The sequence below is a fragment of the Malurus melanocephalus genome, unplaced genomic scaffold (assembly GCF_030028575.1).
Source record: "Malurus melanocephalus ecotype Western Australia unplaced genomic scaffold, MMel_1.1 scaffold_656, whole genome shotgun sequence".
NCBI classification, from domain to species: domain Eukaryota; kingdom Metazoa; phylum Chordata; class Aves; order Passeriformes; family Maluridae; genus Malurus; species Malurus melanocephalus.
Genome location: NW_026623888.1, coordinates 250,087 through 272,825, shown reverse-complemented (window position 1 = coordinate 272,825; position 22,739 = coordinate 250,087). Strand labels below are relative to the sequence as shown.

At 38.7% G+C, this 22,739-nt stretch overlaps 1 protein-coding gene across 1 annotated transcript in view; it reads left to right on the top strand.

Moving 5' to 3' along the window:
- Positions 1 to 22,739, top strand: part of LOC130583992 (protein diaphanous homolog 2-like) — a gene marked incomplete at its 5' end in the record, with an annotated part of 115,118 nt that overhangs the window by 59,304 nt on the left and 33,075 nt on the right. The window contains 2 exons of the mRNA XM_057383715.1: positions 6,834 to 6,969; positions 15,412 to 15,507. Coding sequence (XP_057239698.1) covers positions 6,834 to 6,969; positions 15,412 to 15,507 — 232 coding nt within the window. The remainder of the gene's footprint in view (positions 1 to 6,833; positions 6,970 to 15,411; positions 15,508 to 22,739) is intronic.

The window sequence follows — 22,739 nt, the reverse complement described above, 5'->3', positions numbered from 1 at the left end:
ACACTTGAGGAAGGCCTGGGGCAAACATTAAAAGTTCTCAATAAAGCTTTTTTTTTTTTTTCTATAAAAAAAATTACAAGAAAGAATTAAGATTTTCTGCAGCATTTTGATGCTTGCAAGAACTTTCCCGAGAGGAAAAATATTCTGAAAGTCCTTTAATCTATGGGATTTACTTTAAAATCTAATAACTACTGATAAGAGTTTAGGAGCAAACAGATAAGACTGAGGATATGGAACATCTCCAAACATTCCCTGGAGCATGCAAATGTGTTAACTGTGTCCAGTTCAGATTGCTGTAATACCTTCCTGCTGGCTCTAAGTGATCCCATTAATTTCTTTAATAGTTTGGTAATTGGCTGAAGTGTGATTCCAAATATTTTATAAATATTGAGGACTCTCTTTTTCCTGTTCACCACTCTTTTATATTCTTCCCTATTGATAAAGCTGCTTTCTTGTGCCATGAGCCATTTCAGTTTAAGGTTCTAAAGTTCTTCAGATTGCTGARTATCCCAGCAATCAAGTAAAGCATTTCAGCAGGATTTTCCTTTGCTAGTGGAACCCCAGTCAAATTCAAGGCTGGAGAGGAATAAAGGGAAAGGAGCATTGTCCTGGAGCTGACAGCTGCACAGAAATTGAATAAAAAGTAGCAAAAAGGGAGGTTTTGTTGTAGATTTTTTTTTTTGTCTTTGCAGTTAAAGATCCACTGGATAATAATATCCCTTTACTACTTAGAACTATTCTGAAGAAGAAATATTTTTTAGATTTTTTATTGGCTTAGTCCTTTATTCCACTAAAAGCAAACACAAATTTCTATTGTCCTTGAGGACACTTTCAGCCTGATACAATATCAAACCCAGGAGTATCAGGCTCTTATCAATAATGATTYATCAATGGCCTGGAGCAAGCTGCCAGTTTTGTCTTGTTCTGTTTGTGTTCTTTAGCTTGCTATCTCACACTTGCTATCAAGTGACCTGGAATATTTTCAGGTTGTCACTTTTGGAGTTTGTTTGTGTTTGTGTTGGAGGATTTMAAAACATCCCCCAAAGCTGTCACTCCTGTGTTTGCAAATGGACACGAACTCCCTCTCAATCTGATTGTGTGCTTTGTGGAAATTGTATGGAATATGTGCTTTAGCACTAGATAGGAAAAGTTCTTTTTGTTGTTAAATGTTTTAGATTTTGTTTGGTCTCTGGGCTTCCTCTCAGTGCAGATATTCTTAAAGGTGAATTTTGAGTCTAAAAAAACGAAGTTGTTTTTGCAGCAGTAAGAAGCACTTGTGTGCACAGTTGTATGAAATGTAGAGAGGCTTTTTTTGTTCAGTGAAGTGATATTTTTTTACATCTGGTAGGCAGTTTGATCAGTGGGGACTGCTTTCCTCACATTTGTGTAAATGCAGCTCTTAGAATAAAGAATTAAATCTTTTTAAAAGTACATTATACATCACTTGGAGAAAAAGGCTTGTATTGCAGTACAATTCAGTATTTAGGCAGATGTGAGTAACTCATCAGCTGCAGGATGAGGGATGGGTTTGCTAAAAGAAATAAATTGTCCTTGTGTATCAGCCCTGCTGGAGATTGATGGCTGCAGTGCCCATCCACAGAGTGCAAATCTCCCCAAAATGAGAAGATATTAAATGATCAGCACCTTTTACTGCTGTGGTGTTCCCCAGTTCTGTGAACACACAACACCTTTTATGAATTGTATATTCACAATACACAATTTATGTTGTGTTTGTAAGGAACAGTTTTACCAGGGTGGATTCAGYGTCCTGAGTATAAATGGAGCTGAAAGAGCTTTTCTGCTTCCTAATGTTTGTTTGCTTTTAACATCTTCAAAGGAAGTTTTGAGCTCTGTGACTCAGGAATGGTTTTTGGTGGGTTGTTTGAAATGTCCCTGGAATGCAGCAGGTCATTCGCTTCAGTAATATAAATCAGTGAATATACAAAACATAAATAAATACATAATAAACATCTGATTTACTGTGAAATACAATGCACAGTCCGGCTAAATTCCCAGCTTTCAAACTCATAAATTGAGTTTGTGATTCAGGAGTGGTTTAAAAGAAAGGCTCTATTTATTCATTGTTCTCCCTGGTTATTTGTCTGGGAATACACTTTGTCCCTTCTGCCTAAAAAGTARCAGTTCTTTAATGCAGTCTGAAAGATAACAGTTTCCAGCTAGCAGGAAGCTATGAAAAAATAAAGAATAATGAGCAAGAAGTATTTTCTTTTGTGAAATTTCCCAAGAGGTGTTATCCAAAGTGAAACACTGTCCTTATTAACAGTCAATGTATAGCAAGCCCTTCCTCCCCCACCCCAAACCTAAAAGACAAACCCTGTTGTAAACTCTAAATTCTCATCTGAGTGTGTCCATCCAGCCTGTGCTGAGTGGGTTTGAATYATTGCAGTGAACAAATCAGGAATTAGGGCCAGGCTAGGAAAGGATCAGGTGCTGGAGTCAGAAACAAAAGAATTCACATAGGAGCAGCAGCTCAGCTTTATTTACAAGGTGGTGCTGCTGGGTAAGTAATTCATTCATGAGGTAAAACACAAGGATGAGATTTCTCCTGGAAACTCCCCAACAGATGTAAAAATAAATAATATTGAAAGAAATTAAACTGAGTTTGAATCCACGGTGTTGGCAAGTGTAGAAATGACTGCATGGATGGATTTGGGGTTTTGTTCTGCCCTGGCAGAGGTTTTGCCCTTGTGGATGGGGTAAAAGTACCAGGTGTCATATTTCAGGGTAGAAATGCCATTTATTCTGTATTCTTTTCCAAATAATATGAGAAAGCATGGTCTAAACCATCAAGTTAAATTTCCTAATCTTGCGAAGAATAGGATTAAAAAGTTTTCTTTAGAATTTATTTTGTTTTATATTCAGTGCTCTTAGCAGTGAGTCCAGCTGAGAAATGTCATTMTTTCCAGGTATTATCTTGGAAGTTTGTAATATTTAAATGAGGATTTTGAATGAGGATTCAAAAGCAAAGCACAGGTTGGGATTTTGACTGTGGCAATAAAGCTTTCAAAAGCTCTTGCAAAGCAGTGATTTTATTATCTGCTCTGAGTCTCTGTGGTCTGATCCTCAGGCCAGAACAGACCYTTCCATGGGTGAGGTGTTCAGGCTGCAGCTGCCAACATCTGCATTTCACTGTTSCTGAAAAGCTCTCATATGTTAGAAGGAGCCTGACTCCTCCAAAACCCCCCCAATTTTATTGCACATTTGCACCCTTAGTCTCATCATTCTGTTTGTTCCTAGATCTTATTAAGATAATTTGATAATTGGAATCTGTATTTGTCTTAATTGTGATTTCAGATTGATCCCTGCATTATTGCAGCTCCATTTAGCTTGCTGATGTTGTAGTAAATTACAGCTCATTCACTTCCTTAAGTTCATCTTTGCTTGCTTTGCACGTTCAGGAAAATCCAAGCAAGCTAATGGAATTGGATAATCCTGTCAAAACACAGAGTGAGGCATGAAGTGGAAGGTGTAAGAAACCTCGAGAAAAAGATCTCAGCTCTATGAGCACATCCCTCCTCTCCTTTTTTTCACATTTGTTATTTCCTCAGAGTGCAGTGCCACAAATGCACTGCAATGTTTCCTTCCATGCTACACCAACCATGGCTTTAAGGAAGCTGCAAAATGTCTCCATCCCAACAGTTTTATTTTGTTATTTAAGCACTTTATATCTTTATAGACCACATCATGTGTAATTCCCACAGTCTCTTTTAAAATCTGTTGAGAATTTCTGCYCAGAAGCTTTGAAACTTTTCAATACATCATATTCAAGGTCCTGCTGGTTAAAAGAGTAATTCACTTTTCCTATTGGATTCAAGCTTTTGTATGAATAGTTCTTACAGATTTACCTTAAAGTGAATTTTTGTCAAAAAGTTGAAAGGATTGCACTCACTGATGATGGCTTCACATGCCAAAATATCGATTTATCTCTTCCTTGATCCAGAAAGAATGCTTTTGGAACAAAACAATCACTGCTCTGCCCTGGGCCTTTGTTCCTCTTTTAGGATTGTACCCAAACAGCCAACATTGGTTTTGCTGGTTGTGGGGTTTTTTTGTGAGTTCTGTTTGGGTGTGTGTACCCCAGCCCTGTGCCTTTCAGGAATAACCTGAATTAGGCACTCTGCTCTCCAAATATTGATTGGAGGGAGCTGCAAAAAACATCCCAAACGTGTCCACTCGAGGGCTGTTTGAGGATGAATCCACCTTACACAGCTGAGAAATTCAGTGATACCATTGATGGACTTAAATTGGGTTCAATAAACACTGCAAACATCCCCTGCCTTCCACCACCAGGCAGCTTTGGGTGGTTTTGCATCCCAGGCAGCAGCAGCTCCTCTGCCAAAACCCCAAATCTGAGCTGGCAAACCCAGGCCATTGGTGTGGTGCCCTGTCCCAAACCTCATGTCCTCTGCTGTCTGTGTCATGGGCACCCATCAGGACATTCAATTTGTCTGCTCTTGTTTAATACCAGCTCATTACATCTCTTTTCCAGGGATAACAATGTATTTAATGTGTTATCCTCCCAGGAACAGCCATGCCAGACCTTTCCTTTACATGGAATGGGATTKCTCAATCTGCTGTACTTTAACTCTCTTTATTTCTGTAGATTAACTTCCACTTAATCTGAGTTTGTTGTTCCTAATGACTTATGACTGAAAAAGATTATTTTGCTGGAACTTCAGTTGACATATTTTGCAGTTGSAAGGCAAATTTAGGGGATGCTGAGGGATCCCAGCAGCCTTCATTATTGGTGCATGACCACTTTGTAGCCAACTGCATCTTTAATATCCAAGGAGATTTGTGCATTGCAGTTTGTTTTCTTTCTTCTTGTTTTTAATAATTTACCTTTGAGAGCCTATTTACAACCGTGTCGATGTGTGAATATGTTTGTCTGTCAAAACTGRAGATCTGTACAGAATGCAAGGGCTGCATGAATTTTTTATTGGCTTTTTAAGGAAGCCAAGCTGTAAACTGGCAGTGCTGAGGATGAGAGCTGCACTTCAGTGAATCCTAATAAACACAAGGGGGAACATCAAACCCTGTGCCTCTTCCACTAACTCACTTAAAAAGAGATAATATTCCTTGCTGAATCTATTTCCCTGCTAGGAGAGACAATAATTTGGTTTTGTTTTTATTACAGCAAAACAAACGCACACTCAAACTTTCTGTAACTTTTAATTTGCTGTTGAATTAGCAAAACTGCTTGCCCTTATGCACCAACCAAAATAGCAGAGGGCCATGAGCAGCACATCAATAACAGGGTTTTATGCACTGAAATATTTCTATCTGCTGAGACTCACTTGGAAATGATTTCCCTTTTTGAATGCACTTACATGTTGTCAGAACAGTTTCTAGATGAGTTATTTTCAAGAAGTGTTCAAAAGCTGTTGAGAAGGCTTTTATTCTTCTTTGTCTGATTTATAACTGTTAGATAAGTTTAATTTTAATTGAGAATAACTTCAGTTGTGTAGTAAATACTTGTGAGCACTGGTAAGTATTTGGTCACTGTGGAACAACATTGCAGTAACAAAACTGCTGATTTTTATTCCCTCTGYTAAAAGCAGTGCCAATTGCTGAACTATTTTTTTCAGTCTCGAAACTAGTCTTTACCTTTGGAGGTAATTTAGCCTGCAAAACAATGCAGAAAGGGRATCAGTGGCATTTGATACTTAAAAAAAAAAAAACCCAGTTAATCTGAAACAGCACCCAGAGTTATCAATATTTTATCTTACTGTTGCTCAGCAAGATTAAGCTTTTAGTTTAAATGGCTTTTTAATTTTTTTTAGTCATTGGTATCCATTGTATTTGATGAAGTGAAGTCTGAATTTTCACAGAATCTCCCTGCAGATAGAACTTGTTTGGCTCAAAGAGAATTTGCAGATGAATTTCCCAGATCTGAGTGGCCACTGAGCTCCTGCTGCAGCCACATTTCATATTTGCCCTCTGTCCCAAGGCTGTGGCCATTCCCTCCCATCACAAACTGCACTGAAATGAAATCTCTGCCAATTGTGATTGAATGTGCAGGGACAGAGCTGTCCAGAGCCAAAAGGGATCAAACATTGCCTGTGCCCTTTAATTCCCTTTTTGCTGAAGGAGAAGGTGTTTGTGGCTCCATTCTGGGCAGTTCTTGTCCCATTTACAGTGCCCAGAACCTCTGCAGGGTCAGCTGGGAGAGAAGTGTTTGACTCAGGAAACTGCTGGAATGGCATTTGCACCCTGAAAGATGCTGTGCCTTTTTTTTAATGAATATTCTCTATTAGAAAATTTTGGATTTTTAATTTGCTTGTTTGTATAACCTGGTATCTCAGACTTTAAAGTTGTAATCTCTAAACTCAGCTGTTCTCCATTTCTTTTCCTGTGTTTTCTGTGTTTTAGTRGCTATTTCAACAATTTTTGATGAATTGTAACTGAAATTCTAGCAGCTGGCTTTCAGCTACTTGTAATTGAATTCCATTATGGTGGAAACTTGGCTCCATCCCCACTCATCCCTCCAAAGAGCATGGCACAGGTTTAGGGGAGACTTGAAATCTTAATAGAGAAAAAACACAAACATGTTGCTGCTGAAAAAAAATTCCTTTTTTCCTTCATCATAACTGCAAAGCTCTTTCAGTTTTCATTGTTCTGATTAATAATGCTCATGTGTACAAATAACATGGGACATTATGTTCCCTCAAAGATTGCTGAAGATGCTTCAAATATTGGGTCAAGTCCCTGCTTTTTTTTTTTTCCTCTCATTGCAGGTAAGCTGTGCAAATGAGGTTTTTTTTTTGTTTTCCTCAGTACATAGGCACTCATACTCATTTCCTCTAATGCAGGAGGCATTAAAAGAAAACAACAAAAGAAGAGAATTGGAGGAGAAAACRAAGAGAGCCAAACTGGCCAAGGAGAAGGCTGAGAGGGAGAGGCTGGAGAGGCAGAAGAAGAAGCAGCAGTTGATTGATATGAACAAAGGTGAGACATCATTATAGCAGAGAGATTGGTTAAAAACAAAACCAAGTCAGGGGTAACAAACTGGAGGCCATTTCTGATCAATATGAGAAATACTTGGTGACTTTTCTGAAAGCTGATTGAAGTTAACTTTTCAAAATTGAAAATTCTATTTTGTTTCAAGCCTACCTGCTCCTGTCATTCCATATCTGCCACTTATTATGTGTAATGTTCCTTTCAGGGCATTTTGTTACGAGTTATTGGCTTTTTTGCATTTGTAGCACTTAATTGATTTTTTTTTTCTCATGGATTGACTTCCAAGAAGAAGTGTCTTCCTTGCTTTGTTGCTAATTTCATTCTGTAAACATCTCTATAATCGAGGTGTTGTGGCAATTAATGTCTTTCTTTTTGGGCTTGGGGGTCTGTGCTGTAATGGATGTTCTCCCAGAAGTCCTATTAGGAGCTGGAAAACCTGGTTGAGCTCAGAGGCTGAGTGCAGTGTGACATTTCAGCACGATAAAAAGCAATGTGTGGAGGCTGTCAAATATTGTATTTCACAGGAGGCCACCCTGAGAGAGAGGGGAAGGTGAGAGAGGAGAAGGAACAGGGTGGGCTTGGTGTTGATGCTGTGCAGAATTCCAGAAGGTTGTAAAATACAGGCTTTATTCTTTACCTGAATCCACAAGGCAGAGGTGGGGAAATTGGATTTAGGCAAGAGATTACCTGCAGGTTTTTGTTCAGTTTCTATGGGTTTGTGTTAATCTGCTAATCTGACCCAAGTGTAAGAACACCTGTCCTTGTTATCCATTTAACAGGGAAAAAACTGTGCTTTTTGGAGGTTTGCAGTGGTACCACAAATCCTGTTAGCTCTGGCCTTGCTTGAACTGGCAGTGGCACTGCATGGAGCAAGGGCTTCACTGCCAGGAGAAAATCCCAGGAGAAAATCAGTTCTGGGCTCCATTCCTCTCTTAATGAAAAAGCAAATATATGAATAACTTTCACATGGCCCAGTGCACCAAAACTGCCATTTAAATAACTGATGTTTCTAAACCTGGGACACAAAGTTTAATACTTCTAAAATACTTTTTTCTTTTGTTTCTAAATATATTGAAATATCCATTTCACATACTACAGCTGTGTTGCTGCGGTAGAGGAGGGCAATCCATCCATCCCCTCTGGATTCCATGCCATTGATACTCAATTGCCTATTTTTGCCAAATAACTGATTTTTCCTTGATGCAGCTAGTCCTGTGTGCTCATTGCTGCTTACATAAACAGTTTGTAAATTTGTCTAAGTGAATGTGACACAGAAGACTTCGAGGAAGGAGGCAGATGTCCTCTCAAGCTGTCATTTTGACAAGGTGATTTTCACCCAAAGGCTTCTTTTAACCTCACCCTCGCTCAGCTCTTTCTCTGCATCTCCCAGAGTCAGATTTGAGCACAATTCTGAAGCCTTTGAGGTCAGAGCAGTTTGATTCCTGCATTTTCCTGCTTTTTCAGTCTAGTTCTGCAATGAGGATTTTGGACTATTCAGTGGCAACTTTTTTGTGGCCACTAGAGAATCCACATTAGGTTAGTTATAATTAATTAAATGTTAAAATTAATATCTTCTTCTTGGTGTAACTGTGGAATACCACAGTGTGGGCAGAATCAAGAATTGTTCTGAGTAAATACCTTTGATGAAGTAACCTCATCAAAGTTACTGATGAGTAACCAGTAACTTGCCAGGATTTTGAAGACAAATTTACTCAGTCTGGTGGTTTTGTGCTTTGTGTAACTGAGCTGCCACATAAATACTATGTGTAAACTGATAAAAAAACCTGCTGAACATCCCAAAATATTTAAAGATGAATGCAAAAATATAGAAAAAGCTCTAATATTAAATATGATATAATATTAAAACATTGGTTGAGTAATTAATTCATATTTAAATATTATTATTAATAGAATAATACTACTAAGAGATCAATTGCTACATTTATACAGAATATAGATAATAAATGATATTGATAAATTAATGTTTAAAGGAATAAATTAGTATTTAAAGATTAATATTTCTTAATATTAAAGAATTACCAAAATTGTTAGCATTAGGTGCAAAGTCCAGGTTTCCTGGTGAAGTTTGSAGGTGTAGGAAGGTTTCAGTGCCTTATGCACATACCTGCAGATCYTAAATTTCACAGCTCAAATCATGARCCATTTCTCGTTATGGGAGGTGAATTTGGAGGAGAAGCCTTCCATGACTTCCATGTGATTGAACATCTGCAGAATTCTTGCAGCATTGCTTCTGTGAGCAGGTCTGAGCCAGAGAGAGAGAGAGAAAAGGAATTGGAGGCAGCTTTGTGGGAGCTGGAGGTGTCTGACAGCAATTCTGATGCAAATGTTATTTAATCAGAAACAGTTTTGCTCTTCATTATATCTGATTACTATGGCAATTAAAATCACCTTTTAACTACCAGTATTAGGAGGAGAGATAGAATGAGTTTCCTCAGTCCCAATTAGTGTTGAATTAATTGTTTTGAAGGCATAGGAATGTTCTCCTCTACTGCAGATGAAGATCAGTGCAGTGTTGGTGGATATTCCTGTTTCCCCTTTTCCTGTTCCCCTAACTGGGAATCCATATTCCATTTGGGATGTTGTGGTGTGAGCAGAAATCTTGCTGGGTTTCCCTGAGCTCTTTTTTTTCTCTCATTGYTTCAGGATGTAGTTCCAGAGGTTCTTTTTGCTGCAGTTTTGTAACAATTCTGTGCTTTTCTGGCTGGTTTGTCTTCCTTGCATGTCCTTTAGCACAAACATAAATCCATACTAAGCTTATTATGGGTTACATGGTATTTTGTGGATGTCTTTTTGAATTTTTATATTGGCTGGTGATTGCAGGGGGTAGCTGGAGTGGTAGAACTTGGGTCTTATTTCCATTTTAAAGATGATTAGTTTGTGATGCTGGATGTCAATGAGGCAAATGTTAAAATTCCTTTGGGAAGTCATTATTTTTCATATTGATGGGGATGGTGTGTTTGAATATGCTGCACACCTCCTGAAATCTGATATTCACAGAACAAAAAATGGACTGAGCTTTGCATTATGCTTGAAGGTGAGCTTGTGTAGGACCAGGATGAGGTTTGAGTTTTCTTCTTCAAAGAAATCTGCAGGASTTGCTAAAAAACTTTGTCAGATCTGTTGATGCAGGAGTTTGAAGAACRGGGTGTGTGTCAGAATTACCAAAGTGCTGCTGAATGAGTCAAAATCAACTCTAGAKTAGAACTTAATTTACAAATAGATGTGAGTGTGGACAGGAAGTTAGAAATTACAACTTGAAATTTCAATTTAAATGTTTTGCTCTGGATAAATTTGTTTTTGATAATGAATATGGCATATGGTACCTTCTAACTGAGATGGTTTATCAGGGGAAAAAAAATATTAGACTGTCAAATCTGAGGTTGGGATAATTGCAGGGAAGAAAGATTAGAACAATTGGATTATTTTCTCTTAAAAGTAGATTTCTTAGGGACTATTTACTGAGTAGTAACAAGTAGTAACTTTGGGTAGTTGTCTATGCAAATTCARCTTTTCTTTTCCACAGAGAAATTATTTGTATTTCAAAAAGTAGGTCCTGTTATTAATTCTGAAAGTAGRTCTAATTTTGTTTATCTCAATGTARCTGCTRTGTAASATTGGATTTTTTTTTTGTAGGATTTACAATGTTAAAAAGCATTTCAGTAATAATTGGTGGATCAGATTTAGTATAAGGCTCRTTCAGGAATGAGGGTGGGATGGGGTGAGGAGCAGAAAAACCTTTGGCTCTGTGTTGGGGCTGCTCAGTGATGAGAAAAAAAAATCCTGAATTCATCAGTACTGCCTCCAGTCCCAAAACACAGCCCCACATCAGCTGCTCTGAAGAAAATTAACCCTATCCCAGTCTAAACCTTCACTAATATTTAAAAAAAAAAACAAAACAAAATCATAAAAAGTCATGAAGAATGTATAAGAACTCCCTTTTCCTCAAAACAAGTTCCCAAAACTCATTTCTTCCCTAAAATGTTTGAGCAGTTGTTCAATTATGAGGAACTTTTGAAAGGAAATGATTACCCAGTGCTAAAAGCATTGAGGATTCTGTTCTGCTTTACGTGTCTGCTCATCTCAGAAATTCAGAGTAGCTCAGTACCATCACTTAATGTGTCCTTCAAACTGCACAGAACTTAATTCACAGATTTCATTAGTCACATATCATACAGGGGTTTTCTTGGTTTTATTTTGGTTGGGTTTTTTTTTTGTTGTTGTTGTTGTTGGTCGGGTTATTTTGGTTCTTTTGGGGTTTTTTGGGTCTTTTTGTTTTGTTTTTTGGAGGTTTTTTTGTTTGTCTTTTGGGGTTTTTTTGTTGTTGTTGTTGTTTGGGGTTTTGTTTTGTTTGGGGTTTTATTTTTGGATTTTTTTTTGTGAGCTGCACAACCTCTTCCTCCCCACCCAGAGSCAATCTCCTCCCATGTGTTCCCAGGTAATCCCAGCCTGGGATGGGATTACCTGAGTTGTTTATTACAAAGAAGTTTAGCATTTTTTAAGAATATAAATAATTAATAGGCTGGTCCCTGCCCAGGGAGGCTCAGGGGTGCTGTGGGTGCCTCTCCTGCCAGAGCCACCTTGGCCACTGGAGCATTTTCTGCCAATCAAGAAAAAAAAACCACATTTAAAAATAGTTTTTTGATAACCTTCCAGTGCAACAAAGCACGTTTTTCCCTCCTCCTATTAATTTCATGTAAGCCTGAGATCAGGTTCTCATCAACAATTTCCTTAATTGGTGTRTGAGCAAGGATTTGTAAAATGACACGAGATGGGGTTTGCTCCTCAGCCAGCCTGTCCTGCCTCATTCTCCTTTAATTAAAAAATAAATAAGAGTCATGAGACACCACTCTGGTGCAAGCTGCCGAGGAGCCCTGCTTCCTGCAGATATTTATTATGCATGCAGAATGAATTTAGCAAATGAATAAAATGCAAATTTAGGAGGAGAACACAAAAACACGCTTTCCCAAAGACATTGAAAGCTGACCTTTTTAAGTGAATRTATTGCAATTAAAAATTCTGGTGCTGGTTATGAATAAAAAGGCTCGTTTAAAAGTTTCTGCAGGACGCACATTAGACTTTCAAAAGTGCTTCAAAGTTTAAAGCAGAAGAGGGTAGTGCAAGAAGAGAATAGAAGTGTGATTTTAAATCTTTTTGGAGCAGCAGGCAGGCAGCATGTGGTGTTTGGACTCTTTCACCAAATGTGGGGTGCAGGCCTCAGACAGCAAAGATCTATTTACCTTAATAAACAAAAAAAACTTTGGATAAATAAGTACAATTAAATACAAAAAGACCAGTTCACAAAAAGTTAAAGCCATTAAAAAAAAACAAACAAAAAAAAGCCACCCCAAAAAAACCCCAAACTTTAACCATTACTGTACATTATATACAAATAAAAAACACCCCTCACCATGAAATCCAAATTAAAACAAGTGCGGTGTGTAGTTAAAGCATCAATTAATGATTGAGAATCCTTTTGCCTCTGCACTCCTCTTTCATACCTGTCATGAATCTGGGCCCAATCAAAGCAAATTACCAATTTTTCTTTTTGCATATCTCCACACATTTGCTCTCTCTGAAATGCTTGGGGCCAACTTRGAGAAGAAACAATGAGGAAGAAAATTACTTGTTCCAGATGAAACTCCCGTCCTTGCATACAATGAAAGATATCTAAAGGAGAAATAATGATKATGTGTTTTATTTCTGCTGACAGAAATGTTGGAAATAAGTTTTTTAGTATTGAAACTTCTGGCAGTTTTTGTCTTTGTTTCCTATTTGTGTCTACAAGTTGCTGAGGGTGGTATAAAAAARACAAATGGAGGAAATAGCTGGTTGTTGTGAAGAACTGTAGGGAAAGGCTGAAATTCCTGATGGATTTTATTTATAAATTTTAATGAAGGTTCCCTGAAAGTGCAGTTCTTTGTCCAGTTCCCACTTAACACCCAAAGACTTTGATTGAGATACTGTGCTGGGATCAGACCTTGTGTGATTTTTGCTTTGAGGAGTTAAAAATTGCTCCAGATTTGTTGATATATCTCTCAATATTGTAYATTGTGGCATCCCAGAATAGGGTGGGTTTGGCAGTTGCAGTAATTAGCAGGTAGAGCAGCACAYTCAGCAAAAACAGAGGCAAAGGCTRCATAAACATTCATGAAGTATTGAAGGATTTTTGTCTTTCTTAATAAACTCTGCCAGCTCTTACTTTTAATGAAGATCGAACAATATTGCAGCTTTTCTGCACATTAAATATTCCAACATTTTAACTAGTTCTGGGTATGCAGTCACTTCCATTAAATATTTCAGACCAACCTGAYGTGAATTAATTTGGACAAAGTGTGTTCACAGATCTTTGATTCTGAAGATAAATTTAATAAAGAGYCAACAACAAATCAATGAATAAGCATGGGTGGGATAAGGAGCAYGAAGAAAAACAATTATGTTGTGGAGTTTAGAGAAAATTCTGGCCTTGTATGGGAGTGGGAATTGAGAGCAGCTAATTTGCTTATTTATTTTGCAGGAGCTTAGCTGTTTAAGGCTTTCAGATGGAATGTAATTAAAAGTGGTATTTCAGAGTCTTCTGCTGGCTCCTGCACTTGCTGTGCTGGCTTTCACCTTACCCTGCACGAGGGAGGATTTTCTGTGTGTTGTGTAGTGTGTGTATGATGGTTTAAGTCAGGTTGATGTATAATTTAAAGCTATCAGCTAGTTATTCTAATGATCATCTTGTCAAAATGTGAACCAGGAGCTGTTTTAGGTGTGCTCTTACATCAGGGTTGGATTGAGTGTAATAAATCTGAATGGAACAGAGAACCAGGACAGAATAGCTTATTCATTAATGAGCTGCTTTTAAACTTGAACATTTGAGAGCTTGAATGTGCATTTAACCTCCCACTCTTCTTGTGAGTCAGAAGTTTTTTACCATAATGAAATTTTTTTGCATAAAGTAATGATCTTCCCATTCCCAGATGGGGAAATTTATATTAGTTTGAAGTCTGAGAGATGTGAATAAAATGTCCACCTACCTGCTGAGCCTAACCTATATTTTAGTTTYGGGTTATAACACAGGTATGGGAGCAGAAAGAGGCATTCATCAATAGTTTTGTAACCTTGGAGATCTTTGGCCTCTATTTCTCAGCTGTTGAATGCTGCTATCAACTGCATTAACAGGCTGGAATGCAAAAGAATGTAAAGATTTAAATGTATAAAAAGAAGTAATTTTTCTGCCTAGATTTCCATAATTCACCATAAAGTCCAGTAATTTAAAGGCTGCAAGTTAGCTTGGATATGGAAAAAAACCCAAATAAAAAATTTAGCAGAGGTAAAATTCAGCTGTTAAGCAATGTTCCARCATTTACTTCCAGTGCACGATTATCCCTCTCCATTCTTCCCTTGTGTTACTTTCYTTGTGTTCCTCATGCCACCATCCATGGCATTGATTGTATAGATAATTTTTTCCAAGGATTTAGTGAATCATGAAGATGGGAAGACAGCATGTAAAATATTTTCTCTGTACTGCAATATTGAACTTTGTGCCATTCGGTGCCATCACATTTTCCCTGTGCATTGATTAAATTGAGCCGTTTCCACTTCAGGAAAGTCTTGCAATGTTTTAGTCTTGCAATGTTTTAGTCTTGCAATGTTTTAGTCTTGCAATGTTTTAGTCTTGCAATGTTTGAGTCTTGCAGTGTTTTAGTCTTGCAGTGTTTTAGCAGGGCAGCAGCAGTCATTCAGCAGCACTTTCTGCATGCTGAAGATGCCATCCATGATGCACAGGGTGACATCTCCAAGCTGGAAGAACAAGGTTTAGAAATAAAACTCTATAGCTCTGTGTCTATAGAGCAGGTATTTGTTTATTRCAGTGCTGGAGGTGAGGGGGATTTCTCCTCTTAACCCACTTGCTTTTGCTTTAAATTAGCACATATTTATACAGTAAGCATGGTGTAATATTATTATTGTCATAATACATGCCTGCTATACATTTTCTATTATACATGGGCACAGAAATACATGACATCACAGTTTTATAAGTGTTCATGTATAATTTTTAATTCAGTGTTCATGGGGGTTTCCCTCTATTGAGATACTATTTTCTTCATCATGTTGGACTTTTAACTTTTGTTTTAGGGTATGTGCAGTTGTGATGTTTACGGGTTTTTTGTAGTCTTTTAAGTTGTAATTTTTAATTATTTTGCTGATTGCCTCGTGCTTCTGTTGAGTTTCCATTAGTGCTTGTTGCTGGTTTTTGTTATAGGAGGGTTGGGGTCGGTTTTGCCTGATGGAGCATCAGCCAAGATCCCTGAGCCCTGCAGCTGCAGGAAAAGCTCGGAAACCTCGTGGAAGCTGACAATGCTGTATTTTTGTCCAAAGTGAGTTTGGTGTCACTGACTGCTGTTGTTTCCYTGCTGTTTACAGAGGGTGATGAGACAGGAGTGATGGACAGTCTGCTGGAGGCTCTGCAGTCGGGAGCCGCCTTCCGAGACCGCAGGAAACGAACGCCACGGGCACAAGGTAAGGGAATTCTGCAAACCCTGATCCTAAACAGGGCCTGGGGCTGCCTGGAAATGATTTACCAACTGCTCTGACTGGAAACCACTGGGCTCTGGTGGGAATTGAGCTCCTGGAATGTGCTCTGTGTGGTCAGGGATCGTCACCCTCCAGGTAACTGCAATAACAAGGGCTTCTGTTGTGTTTGAAAAACCATTCAAACATCCCTGCACAAAGTCTGTTTGCTTTAATTCTTARAACTGTGAGTATAATTAATTTATTGTAGGTGGTGCCATGAAGAATATTAACTTCTTAACAAATAGAGTTTGAGTGTTCAGCTGATTGTCATTTCCAAGCACTGCTCTTGGATGTGCTCTGGTTTGGTGGGAACTCACAATATTTGGAGTTTTAAGACTAAAAATGCCTTAAGATTGCTTCATTTTCCTGAGGAAGACAGTTGTACTGGGCTGAACTTAGTCTGGTTTGCTGAGCAATTGCTCCTTCCTGCAATGCTGATTTTGAGAAAATGTCAGAAGTTAATCAGTGGCAGCGTTTCCTTTGTGCACTTCTCTGCTTATGGTACACCAGTGGCACAGGGTTTGTGAATTGCATTTACTTTTCATCAAAGCTCATGGTAACTGTCTTTTGCAATGTTTCATTTGAAAGAAGTCTTAAGTCTTAAAAATCCACAGTTGAAGTTATTTGGCATAAAACCAAAAGCTTGGTTAGGCTATGTTTGGCAAAATAGAGTCATAAATAAGCCATGTTTATCCACCTAATCCTCAGTGAGCTGGGGTTGGGTTCATGTTGGCTGATGATTTTTAGAGGAGCAGAAGAGTAAAGGCAAATTTTAGTATCCTCTTTAGATAGCCAAGATAGTATAGAATTATTTTTAATTTGCCATATGCATGGTCTTATGAAAAAAGTAAAAATAAGTGACCTCATTTGTTCATAGTAAGAAGTGAATTCTGCCACAGTTCCAGTATCATTTTTAATTCAGAGCTTGTTTCTGCTCTCAGATCAGATGTGGAAGAACTCCTCGATCAAAATTTGATTTTTTCCATATCTTGAGAAGTATCAGTTTGAGAGATGGTTTATCTGTATTGTGACTTGAGGAGACATTTGTCACCAAGTGGTGACAAAGCAAAGCTTCTTCCCAGGGACCACAGGAGATTGCACAAAATCTGCTGCAGCTGAGAAAACCAAGAAGATGATAGAACCTGAGTCAAAACCAGGGACTCCTCAGCAAAAAGGGGACAGAGCTCATTAAAAATCCCTTTTGCTGCTCTTCTGTATGATGTAGTTACTGTGACTCCCATGTTTGAAACGTCGTTGTGTCAGTTGATGCTCATTCTGTTTGCATCTTCTCATGGTGGAAATTGAAACTGTAGAGGTTTCACATCCTCACAATGGTTGCAACCAGAAGATCATGGAAATTTAGCTTTTGTTGTGTTTGCTTCTGGGGGTTTCACAAAGTAAATTTAACTCAAAAGGAACAAATTGTTATTATCACTGCTGGTGGATCAGTTTGGTTCAAACCCGACAACTTTACAAAAAAACAAGCCCAAAAATTCCCCTGTGTGTGTTCCATTCMAAGTTTTGGTGAGAGGGCTGGAGCTAGGAGGGATTAATTAATTTGGATGGCAGACCTCCAATTTAGGCTTCCAGTGAGCCCAAAGGGGTGTCATTCAAGCAGACACCTCCTCAATTTGCCTTTTTTGCAGAGATTTCTTGTGTACCTTATAGCATATATTTATGCTTACTTGGTCCTGTCTTTAAAATCTTTCAAAGATTCAGACTGGGRAAGAGGAGATGGGAGGGGAGTGGTGCTCTTTTCCTCCCTGGGAAAAATCAAATGGTGACATGTACAGACAGGCCCAGGAAAATAAAACTCTTTTAAAAAGTGTTTAACTGCACGATGTTTGTTTGCTAAGCCCGTGAATGAAAAGCTACACTTTAATGGGTTGCATACAACCCTGGGCTTTTCCAGTAAAAATGGTTTTGTTACCAGGTCATGGAAGTAATAACAGTAAATTCCTGCCCCTCCTGCAGTTTTACATTTTGTTCTACTCGTGTGTGTTCTTTCTTGGGTAGACTTCTCCATCTGCAAAAGGACTGTGTGGTTTCTCTCTCCCGAGCTTATTATTCCATCTTTAATTGTTTCTAGCTAGCAGATTTTAGGTCGATTGCTTTGCTCATAGAGGCCATAAAATAATAATTAGAAATCAGTTTCTAGAAGCACTGGTTCCTCTCCCAGACATACCCCTGCATTTTGCAAGTTTGCCAATATTGGTGCAATGAAGAGCAGTGTTAGGTGGCATTTATCACAGGGTACCATTTAAAATCTGCATCCAGAACTATGTTGCACAATTATCCCTGCCCTTTCTCCTGGCCTTAGGGTATGAAATTATTAAAAGCAGACCAATTCAGGAATAATTTTTTTCTAAATTAGTTTAAGCAAATTTTTGCACWGAGCTAACTATTTTCTGTTAGGGTTCTTTCTATTAAGTGCCTAAGTTTTTTGGCATGGAATTTAATTTCTGTAAGAAATGTTAATGACCAGTGCCCTCTCCCATTTATAGAAATTCTGGCATCCCCCCTGGTGCTCTGGGCCAATCTTTCTGTGGGTTTTCCCTGCTGGGAATGCAGTGCTGTGCTGGTCCTGCTTTCYATCTCAGTGTTCCCTGCATTTATTGAGCATTTCCTGTGCTCTGTCACTGCACACTTTGGATTTGTTTTTATTCATCCATGAGAATCAAAGCCATTGCTGCACTGTCATTATYTCCACACTCACAGTACCCCTTGAGAGTGAAAGGGAGAGATTTGAACCCTCTGGTTCAGAGTCAGCATCGAATCTGAACCTTTGGTGAGAGCCATCTGAAGGGCTTCCCCTCCTTGTTTGACTCCTGCCAGATAAAAACGAGTTGAGGTAATAAAGTGTTCTTTTTGAATGGTTTTTGATAGTTCTCATATGGCATTCAGCCGTTTTAATTTAAAATATGGGTTGGTTTGGTTTAAGTAGGTGCATGTTTTACATCAGAATTCTCATAAAAAAGGTTATAGTTTTAGGAATAAGGTTATAGTTTTAGGAATAAGGTTATAGTTATAGGAATATTGTGTCCTCATCTGTGCTGAAAGACTCACTCTTGCTTGTCCACCTTGCTGAACTAATTTTACCTTTTTCACTGATTATATAAATAAAATCTGGAGGGTTAGTTGGCTTTGTGGGTGCAYAGTCCTCATTTACCTGAACCACTTCAAATAAAAATCTCCAGTCAAAGCAAATTTGCTTTCCTGAAAGCATTGTCAGTGATTTACATGTGCCAGGTGTCTAAATCAGCTGGGTTGGGATGTGTTCCCATCTGGGAATTGAGGATGATCAGGGTTACAGAGYGAGGGTGTGGGAGGTGCACTTCATTTGTGCTCAGCTAAAATCCATCTTYAGCATCAAATCTCTGTTATGAAGTTGGAAATATCCCTAATGAACTATAAAMTATTAACCTCAAGTTTAAAAATCAGTTTGTATTTTAAACTTATTYCTTCACGTTTTAAACATTTTTATTTTAAGGAGCTGAGTTTTTTAAAATGAGCTTTTAAAAGCACATTTGCTGTTCAGTTGTGTAATGGGGGTTTTTTGCTTACAGTCAGGTATTGTGGGCTAATGAGACCTCACACATGGTCCAAGTGCTTCAAAATTATCACATCTAAAATAGYAAGAGCTAAACGAGATCACCGATAATAAATTTACTCATTTTGCTATCACGGCATTATTGTAGATTTAAGTTTGCTTTTATTTCTAAATATAAATATGGGCACCATTCAAATCGAATCTCAGCAAATTACCTGAGTCCTGAGAGCTCYATAAACACTCCCAAAGCTGTTTAAAAATAGCTATTTGTGGTATAATCTGTTTTTACTGGGTATGCATTTTGTCTTATGGCTTTTGTAATTAAAGGAGCAGCATTAGATTTTCCTGGCATGAAAGAAACACCTTTGATATTGGAGGTTTTACTTRGCAATGTCTGTCCCCATGRMAGGGGGTTGGAAATTGGGGATTTTTAAGGTTTTTTGCAGCCCAAATCCTTTTGTGAGGTCTCAGAGGAATTCTAATTCCAAGCAGGATGGAGAAGGGGTGAAAAGGGACTGAACAATCTGCAGGGTTTGAGATGAACACCTTTGAGCTTGCAAGGAGTGAAGAGGCTCCAGAACCTCCTGGGCACCCACTGGGTGGACAAAAAGACAGAAATTCAAGAATTCTGTGTATTTACAGAATTKCTTTCACCTCTGTTCGTGGGTTACCCTGCTCTGCAGTGAGTGCTGAAGATTGATTAATTGTCTTTAGAATTGATTTTCTGCTCTTGGAATGCATGAGGTTGTTCCCTGTTGGCCTGGGGCATGGGAAGTRTTTATCAATGTTGGGTGAATTCGACAGACACAGAATTAGGACTGGGAGCTCGAGGTTTCGGATGTGTTGCTGCTGCTTTCTCCARATCTAAGGTCTTATTTGCCATTTCTGTATTCTTGTTTTTCCAAAGCAAGGACTTTACCTGAATCAGGGGAAATGTGCCATCAAATGGCAAAGCCATGTGCACACACTCTGCAAAATGGCCTTCAGAAAGTTCAGAAAAAGCTCTGTGATTGTGACTAATTTCCTCTGAGTTTGTTCATCTGAAGCATTTAATAACTTTCCCAGGCTCAGAACAGTTCTGTACCCCTTGCTTTTATTAGGGTGTTTCAGAGTGCATTTCAGTGGAGTGTGAGAAGTTTTCCCTCTAAAGTATCAGGATATTTYCCAAGTTTCAGCATTGTTAAAAACCAGCACTGGTGTTACTTTACTCATCAAATTGTCCTAAGATCCAAAACCAGAAAATTCTATAATTTATGCCTTTTGAAGTAAAATCCATTGCCCATGAATGAAGCACTGAGGATTGTTCTGCAGCCTCATGGCATTGGTTGTGCCAATGCCCATCTGAGCTTGGGCCAGGCAGGTGCAGGGCTGTGCCAGTTCTCCAGACCTTGAAACTGAAAGTTATGTTCAATTTTAAATTTTATTCATATTTTCACATATTTATATTTATTTCTTTAAGGTTGTCAGTGCCATCACAGGTCCCTGCAGGTGCCCAGAGCAGCTCTGGAGTCACACAGGGTGTGCTCTGAGCAGCTTCTTTCTCTTAGAGCTTGGCACAGTGGCCTCTGAACTCCTGAAAAACCCTCAGAAGTCCCAAAACCTCTTTGAATATCCCATGTTGTGAAATAGATTTTTAGAAATAAAACCAAGAATTCCCTTTCTTAAGCTGGGGAATTCTCCACAGCAAAGCAAAGCCTYTCAGGAGGAGCAATCCAAGGGGAAGCTCCAAGGTCACGTAGGAGGATTCTGTCTGAGTTGGAAGGCACCACCATYCCRAATTTATTTATTTTTTAATTCACACTGAACCTGAAAACTGTTCTATTTTAATGAGGTCCATCCTGCTCGATGGGAAGGCCCACGTTTGCACAGATTGATGGCTGAATTTTGGCTGCATCTTTATGCAGTAGCTGAAGTCAGAGGAACTTTTTTTTTGCCATGCACAGAAAGGATATTCATGCATTCATTTACCAGCTACACGAGTAGTAATGAACRATATGCAAGGCTAACTTAATTTGCATTTGGCCATTTGAATTTCCTTTGTCAGGGCTGACACTGTTATCATGCAATTATTGTGAAACACTTCTATTTGAAAAATTTTCTCCCACAGTGCTGTTTACTGAGGTAAAGCACGTTGGCTTTAATATTTTAATATATATACATAATGAATGGAAAGGGAAGAGATGAAAATCACTGTTGCAGTGTATGGCTTGGGAGGGGATTAATTTAAGTGACATTAGGTYCAAATGGTAATTTTGTAGATAGGAAGGCTTCCTGTTCCATCCTGTTTGGAAATGTCTGTCCCAAAGCTCAGCACAGACACTGCCCAGGGTTCTTTGTGGTTTATCTAAACTGGGAGAACTTCATCAGGTTCCTCCTGCAAAGACAGTGTTTACCAGTGGGTTGTGATTTAACAGAGCAAATTGTGGAATTTCTCATTTTCTTGTGGCATTAGCAGGAGAGAGTAAGAGTCTGTGTTCAGCACCTCCAAAATAAAAACGCTCAATAAAAGTGCTGATACCATCTCAGCAGCAGATACACAGGAMCAGGCAGGCAGGTATGGCATTCTGTGAGAAACCTAAATATCAGCTGGTTGCCTCAATTAATTCTGTTTTCTGATGKTTTTAGTTGAATAATCTGTGGCAGATCAATTAAAGCTCTGAGAGAGGTGTCCAGGGACAGAGGGCAGTGCCTTTGGAGAGGRAAAGGGGCAGGAGGGCACCACTGGACAGTGCAAATTGTGCTCAGCCTGGAGCTGTTACTGTGGGGTTTGTTAGAGCTGGAACTGCCCAAACCTGCCCAAAACAGGGCTTGGTCTGGGGAGAATGTTACCATTCTCAGTGCAGGGGGAGAATGTTACCAATTTGGAGCTATGGATTTTGTAATATTAGCCCATCTTGAATCTGAAAGAACAGAATAGAAAAAATAAAGCCATTATTGGCAGCATTCTCTCAGGAGTTAATCTTCCTCGAAAGTTTCCAGGGAGGTTTTTTTTTTTGGAGGCTTTGGCACTACAGGGAGATCTGGGGCTCTCCAGGCAGTGCCCAAGGTTTAATTTCAGTTTTCCACTTGCAGGAGATTCCATGGTTACTGGGAGCTGGTTAAAATCCAGTGGATGTTGAATCAATAATTTGGAAATTAATTATTTCCTTACAAAAAAAAACAACAAAACCAAAACGAACCGCCCAAAAAACCCACAGAAAAAAAACAAATCAAAACTGGAAAAAACACCTAGATCAGATGATGCACTCCTGAAAAAATCTGATAATTGAGGGAGGTTTTCTGTGTATTGGCAGCTTGTTGGCTGCTTCTATGCTGTGATTTTTTTTTTGGATCTTTCTACAAAGCATCTCAGGCTGTTTATTCCCAGCATATTGGGGTTAGCAGACTTTGCACAGAGTGCACTTTGGCAGGTTGCACTCACTGTGGGGCTGCAGGCAAGCAGAAATTCCAGGAGGCACCTTCAGAGCTGGTCAATCATCATTTCAAACACAATTTCCTGTCTCTATCTCCGTTGCATTTACAAAACTGCAGCACAGGTGGWTCATCCAATTATTGCACATTATTGCCTGAGCAAACGGAGCTGAGCTGTTCCATTTGGAATGTGTGCATTCCAAAATTGCTCTCCCAT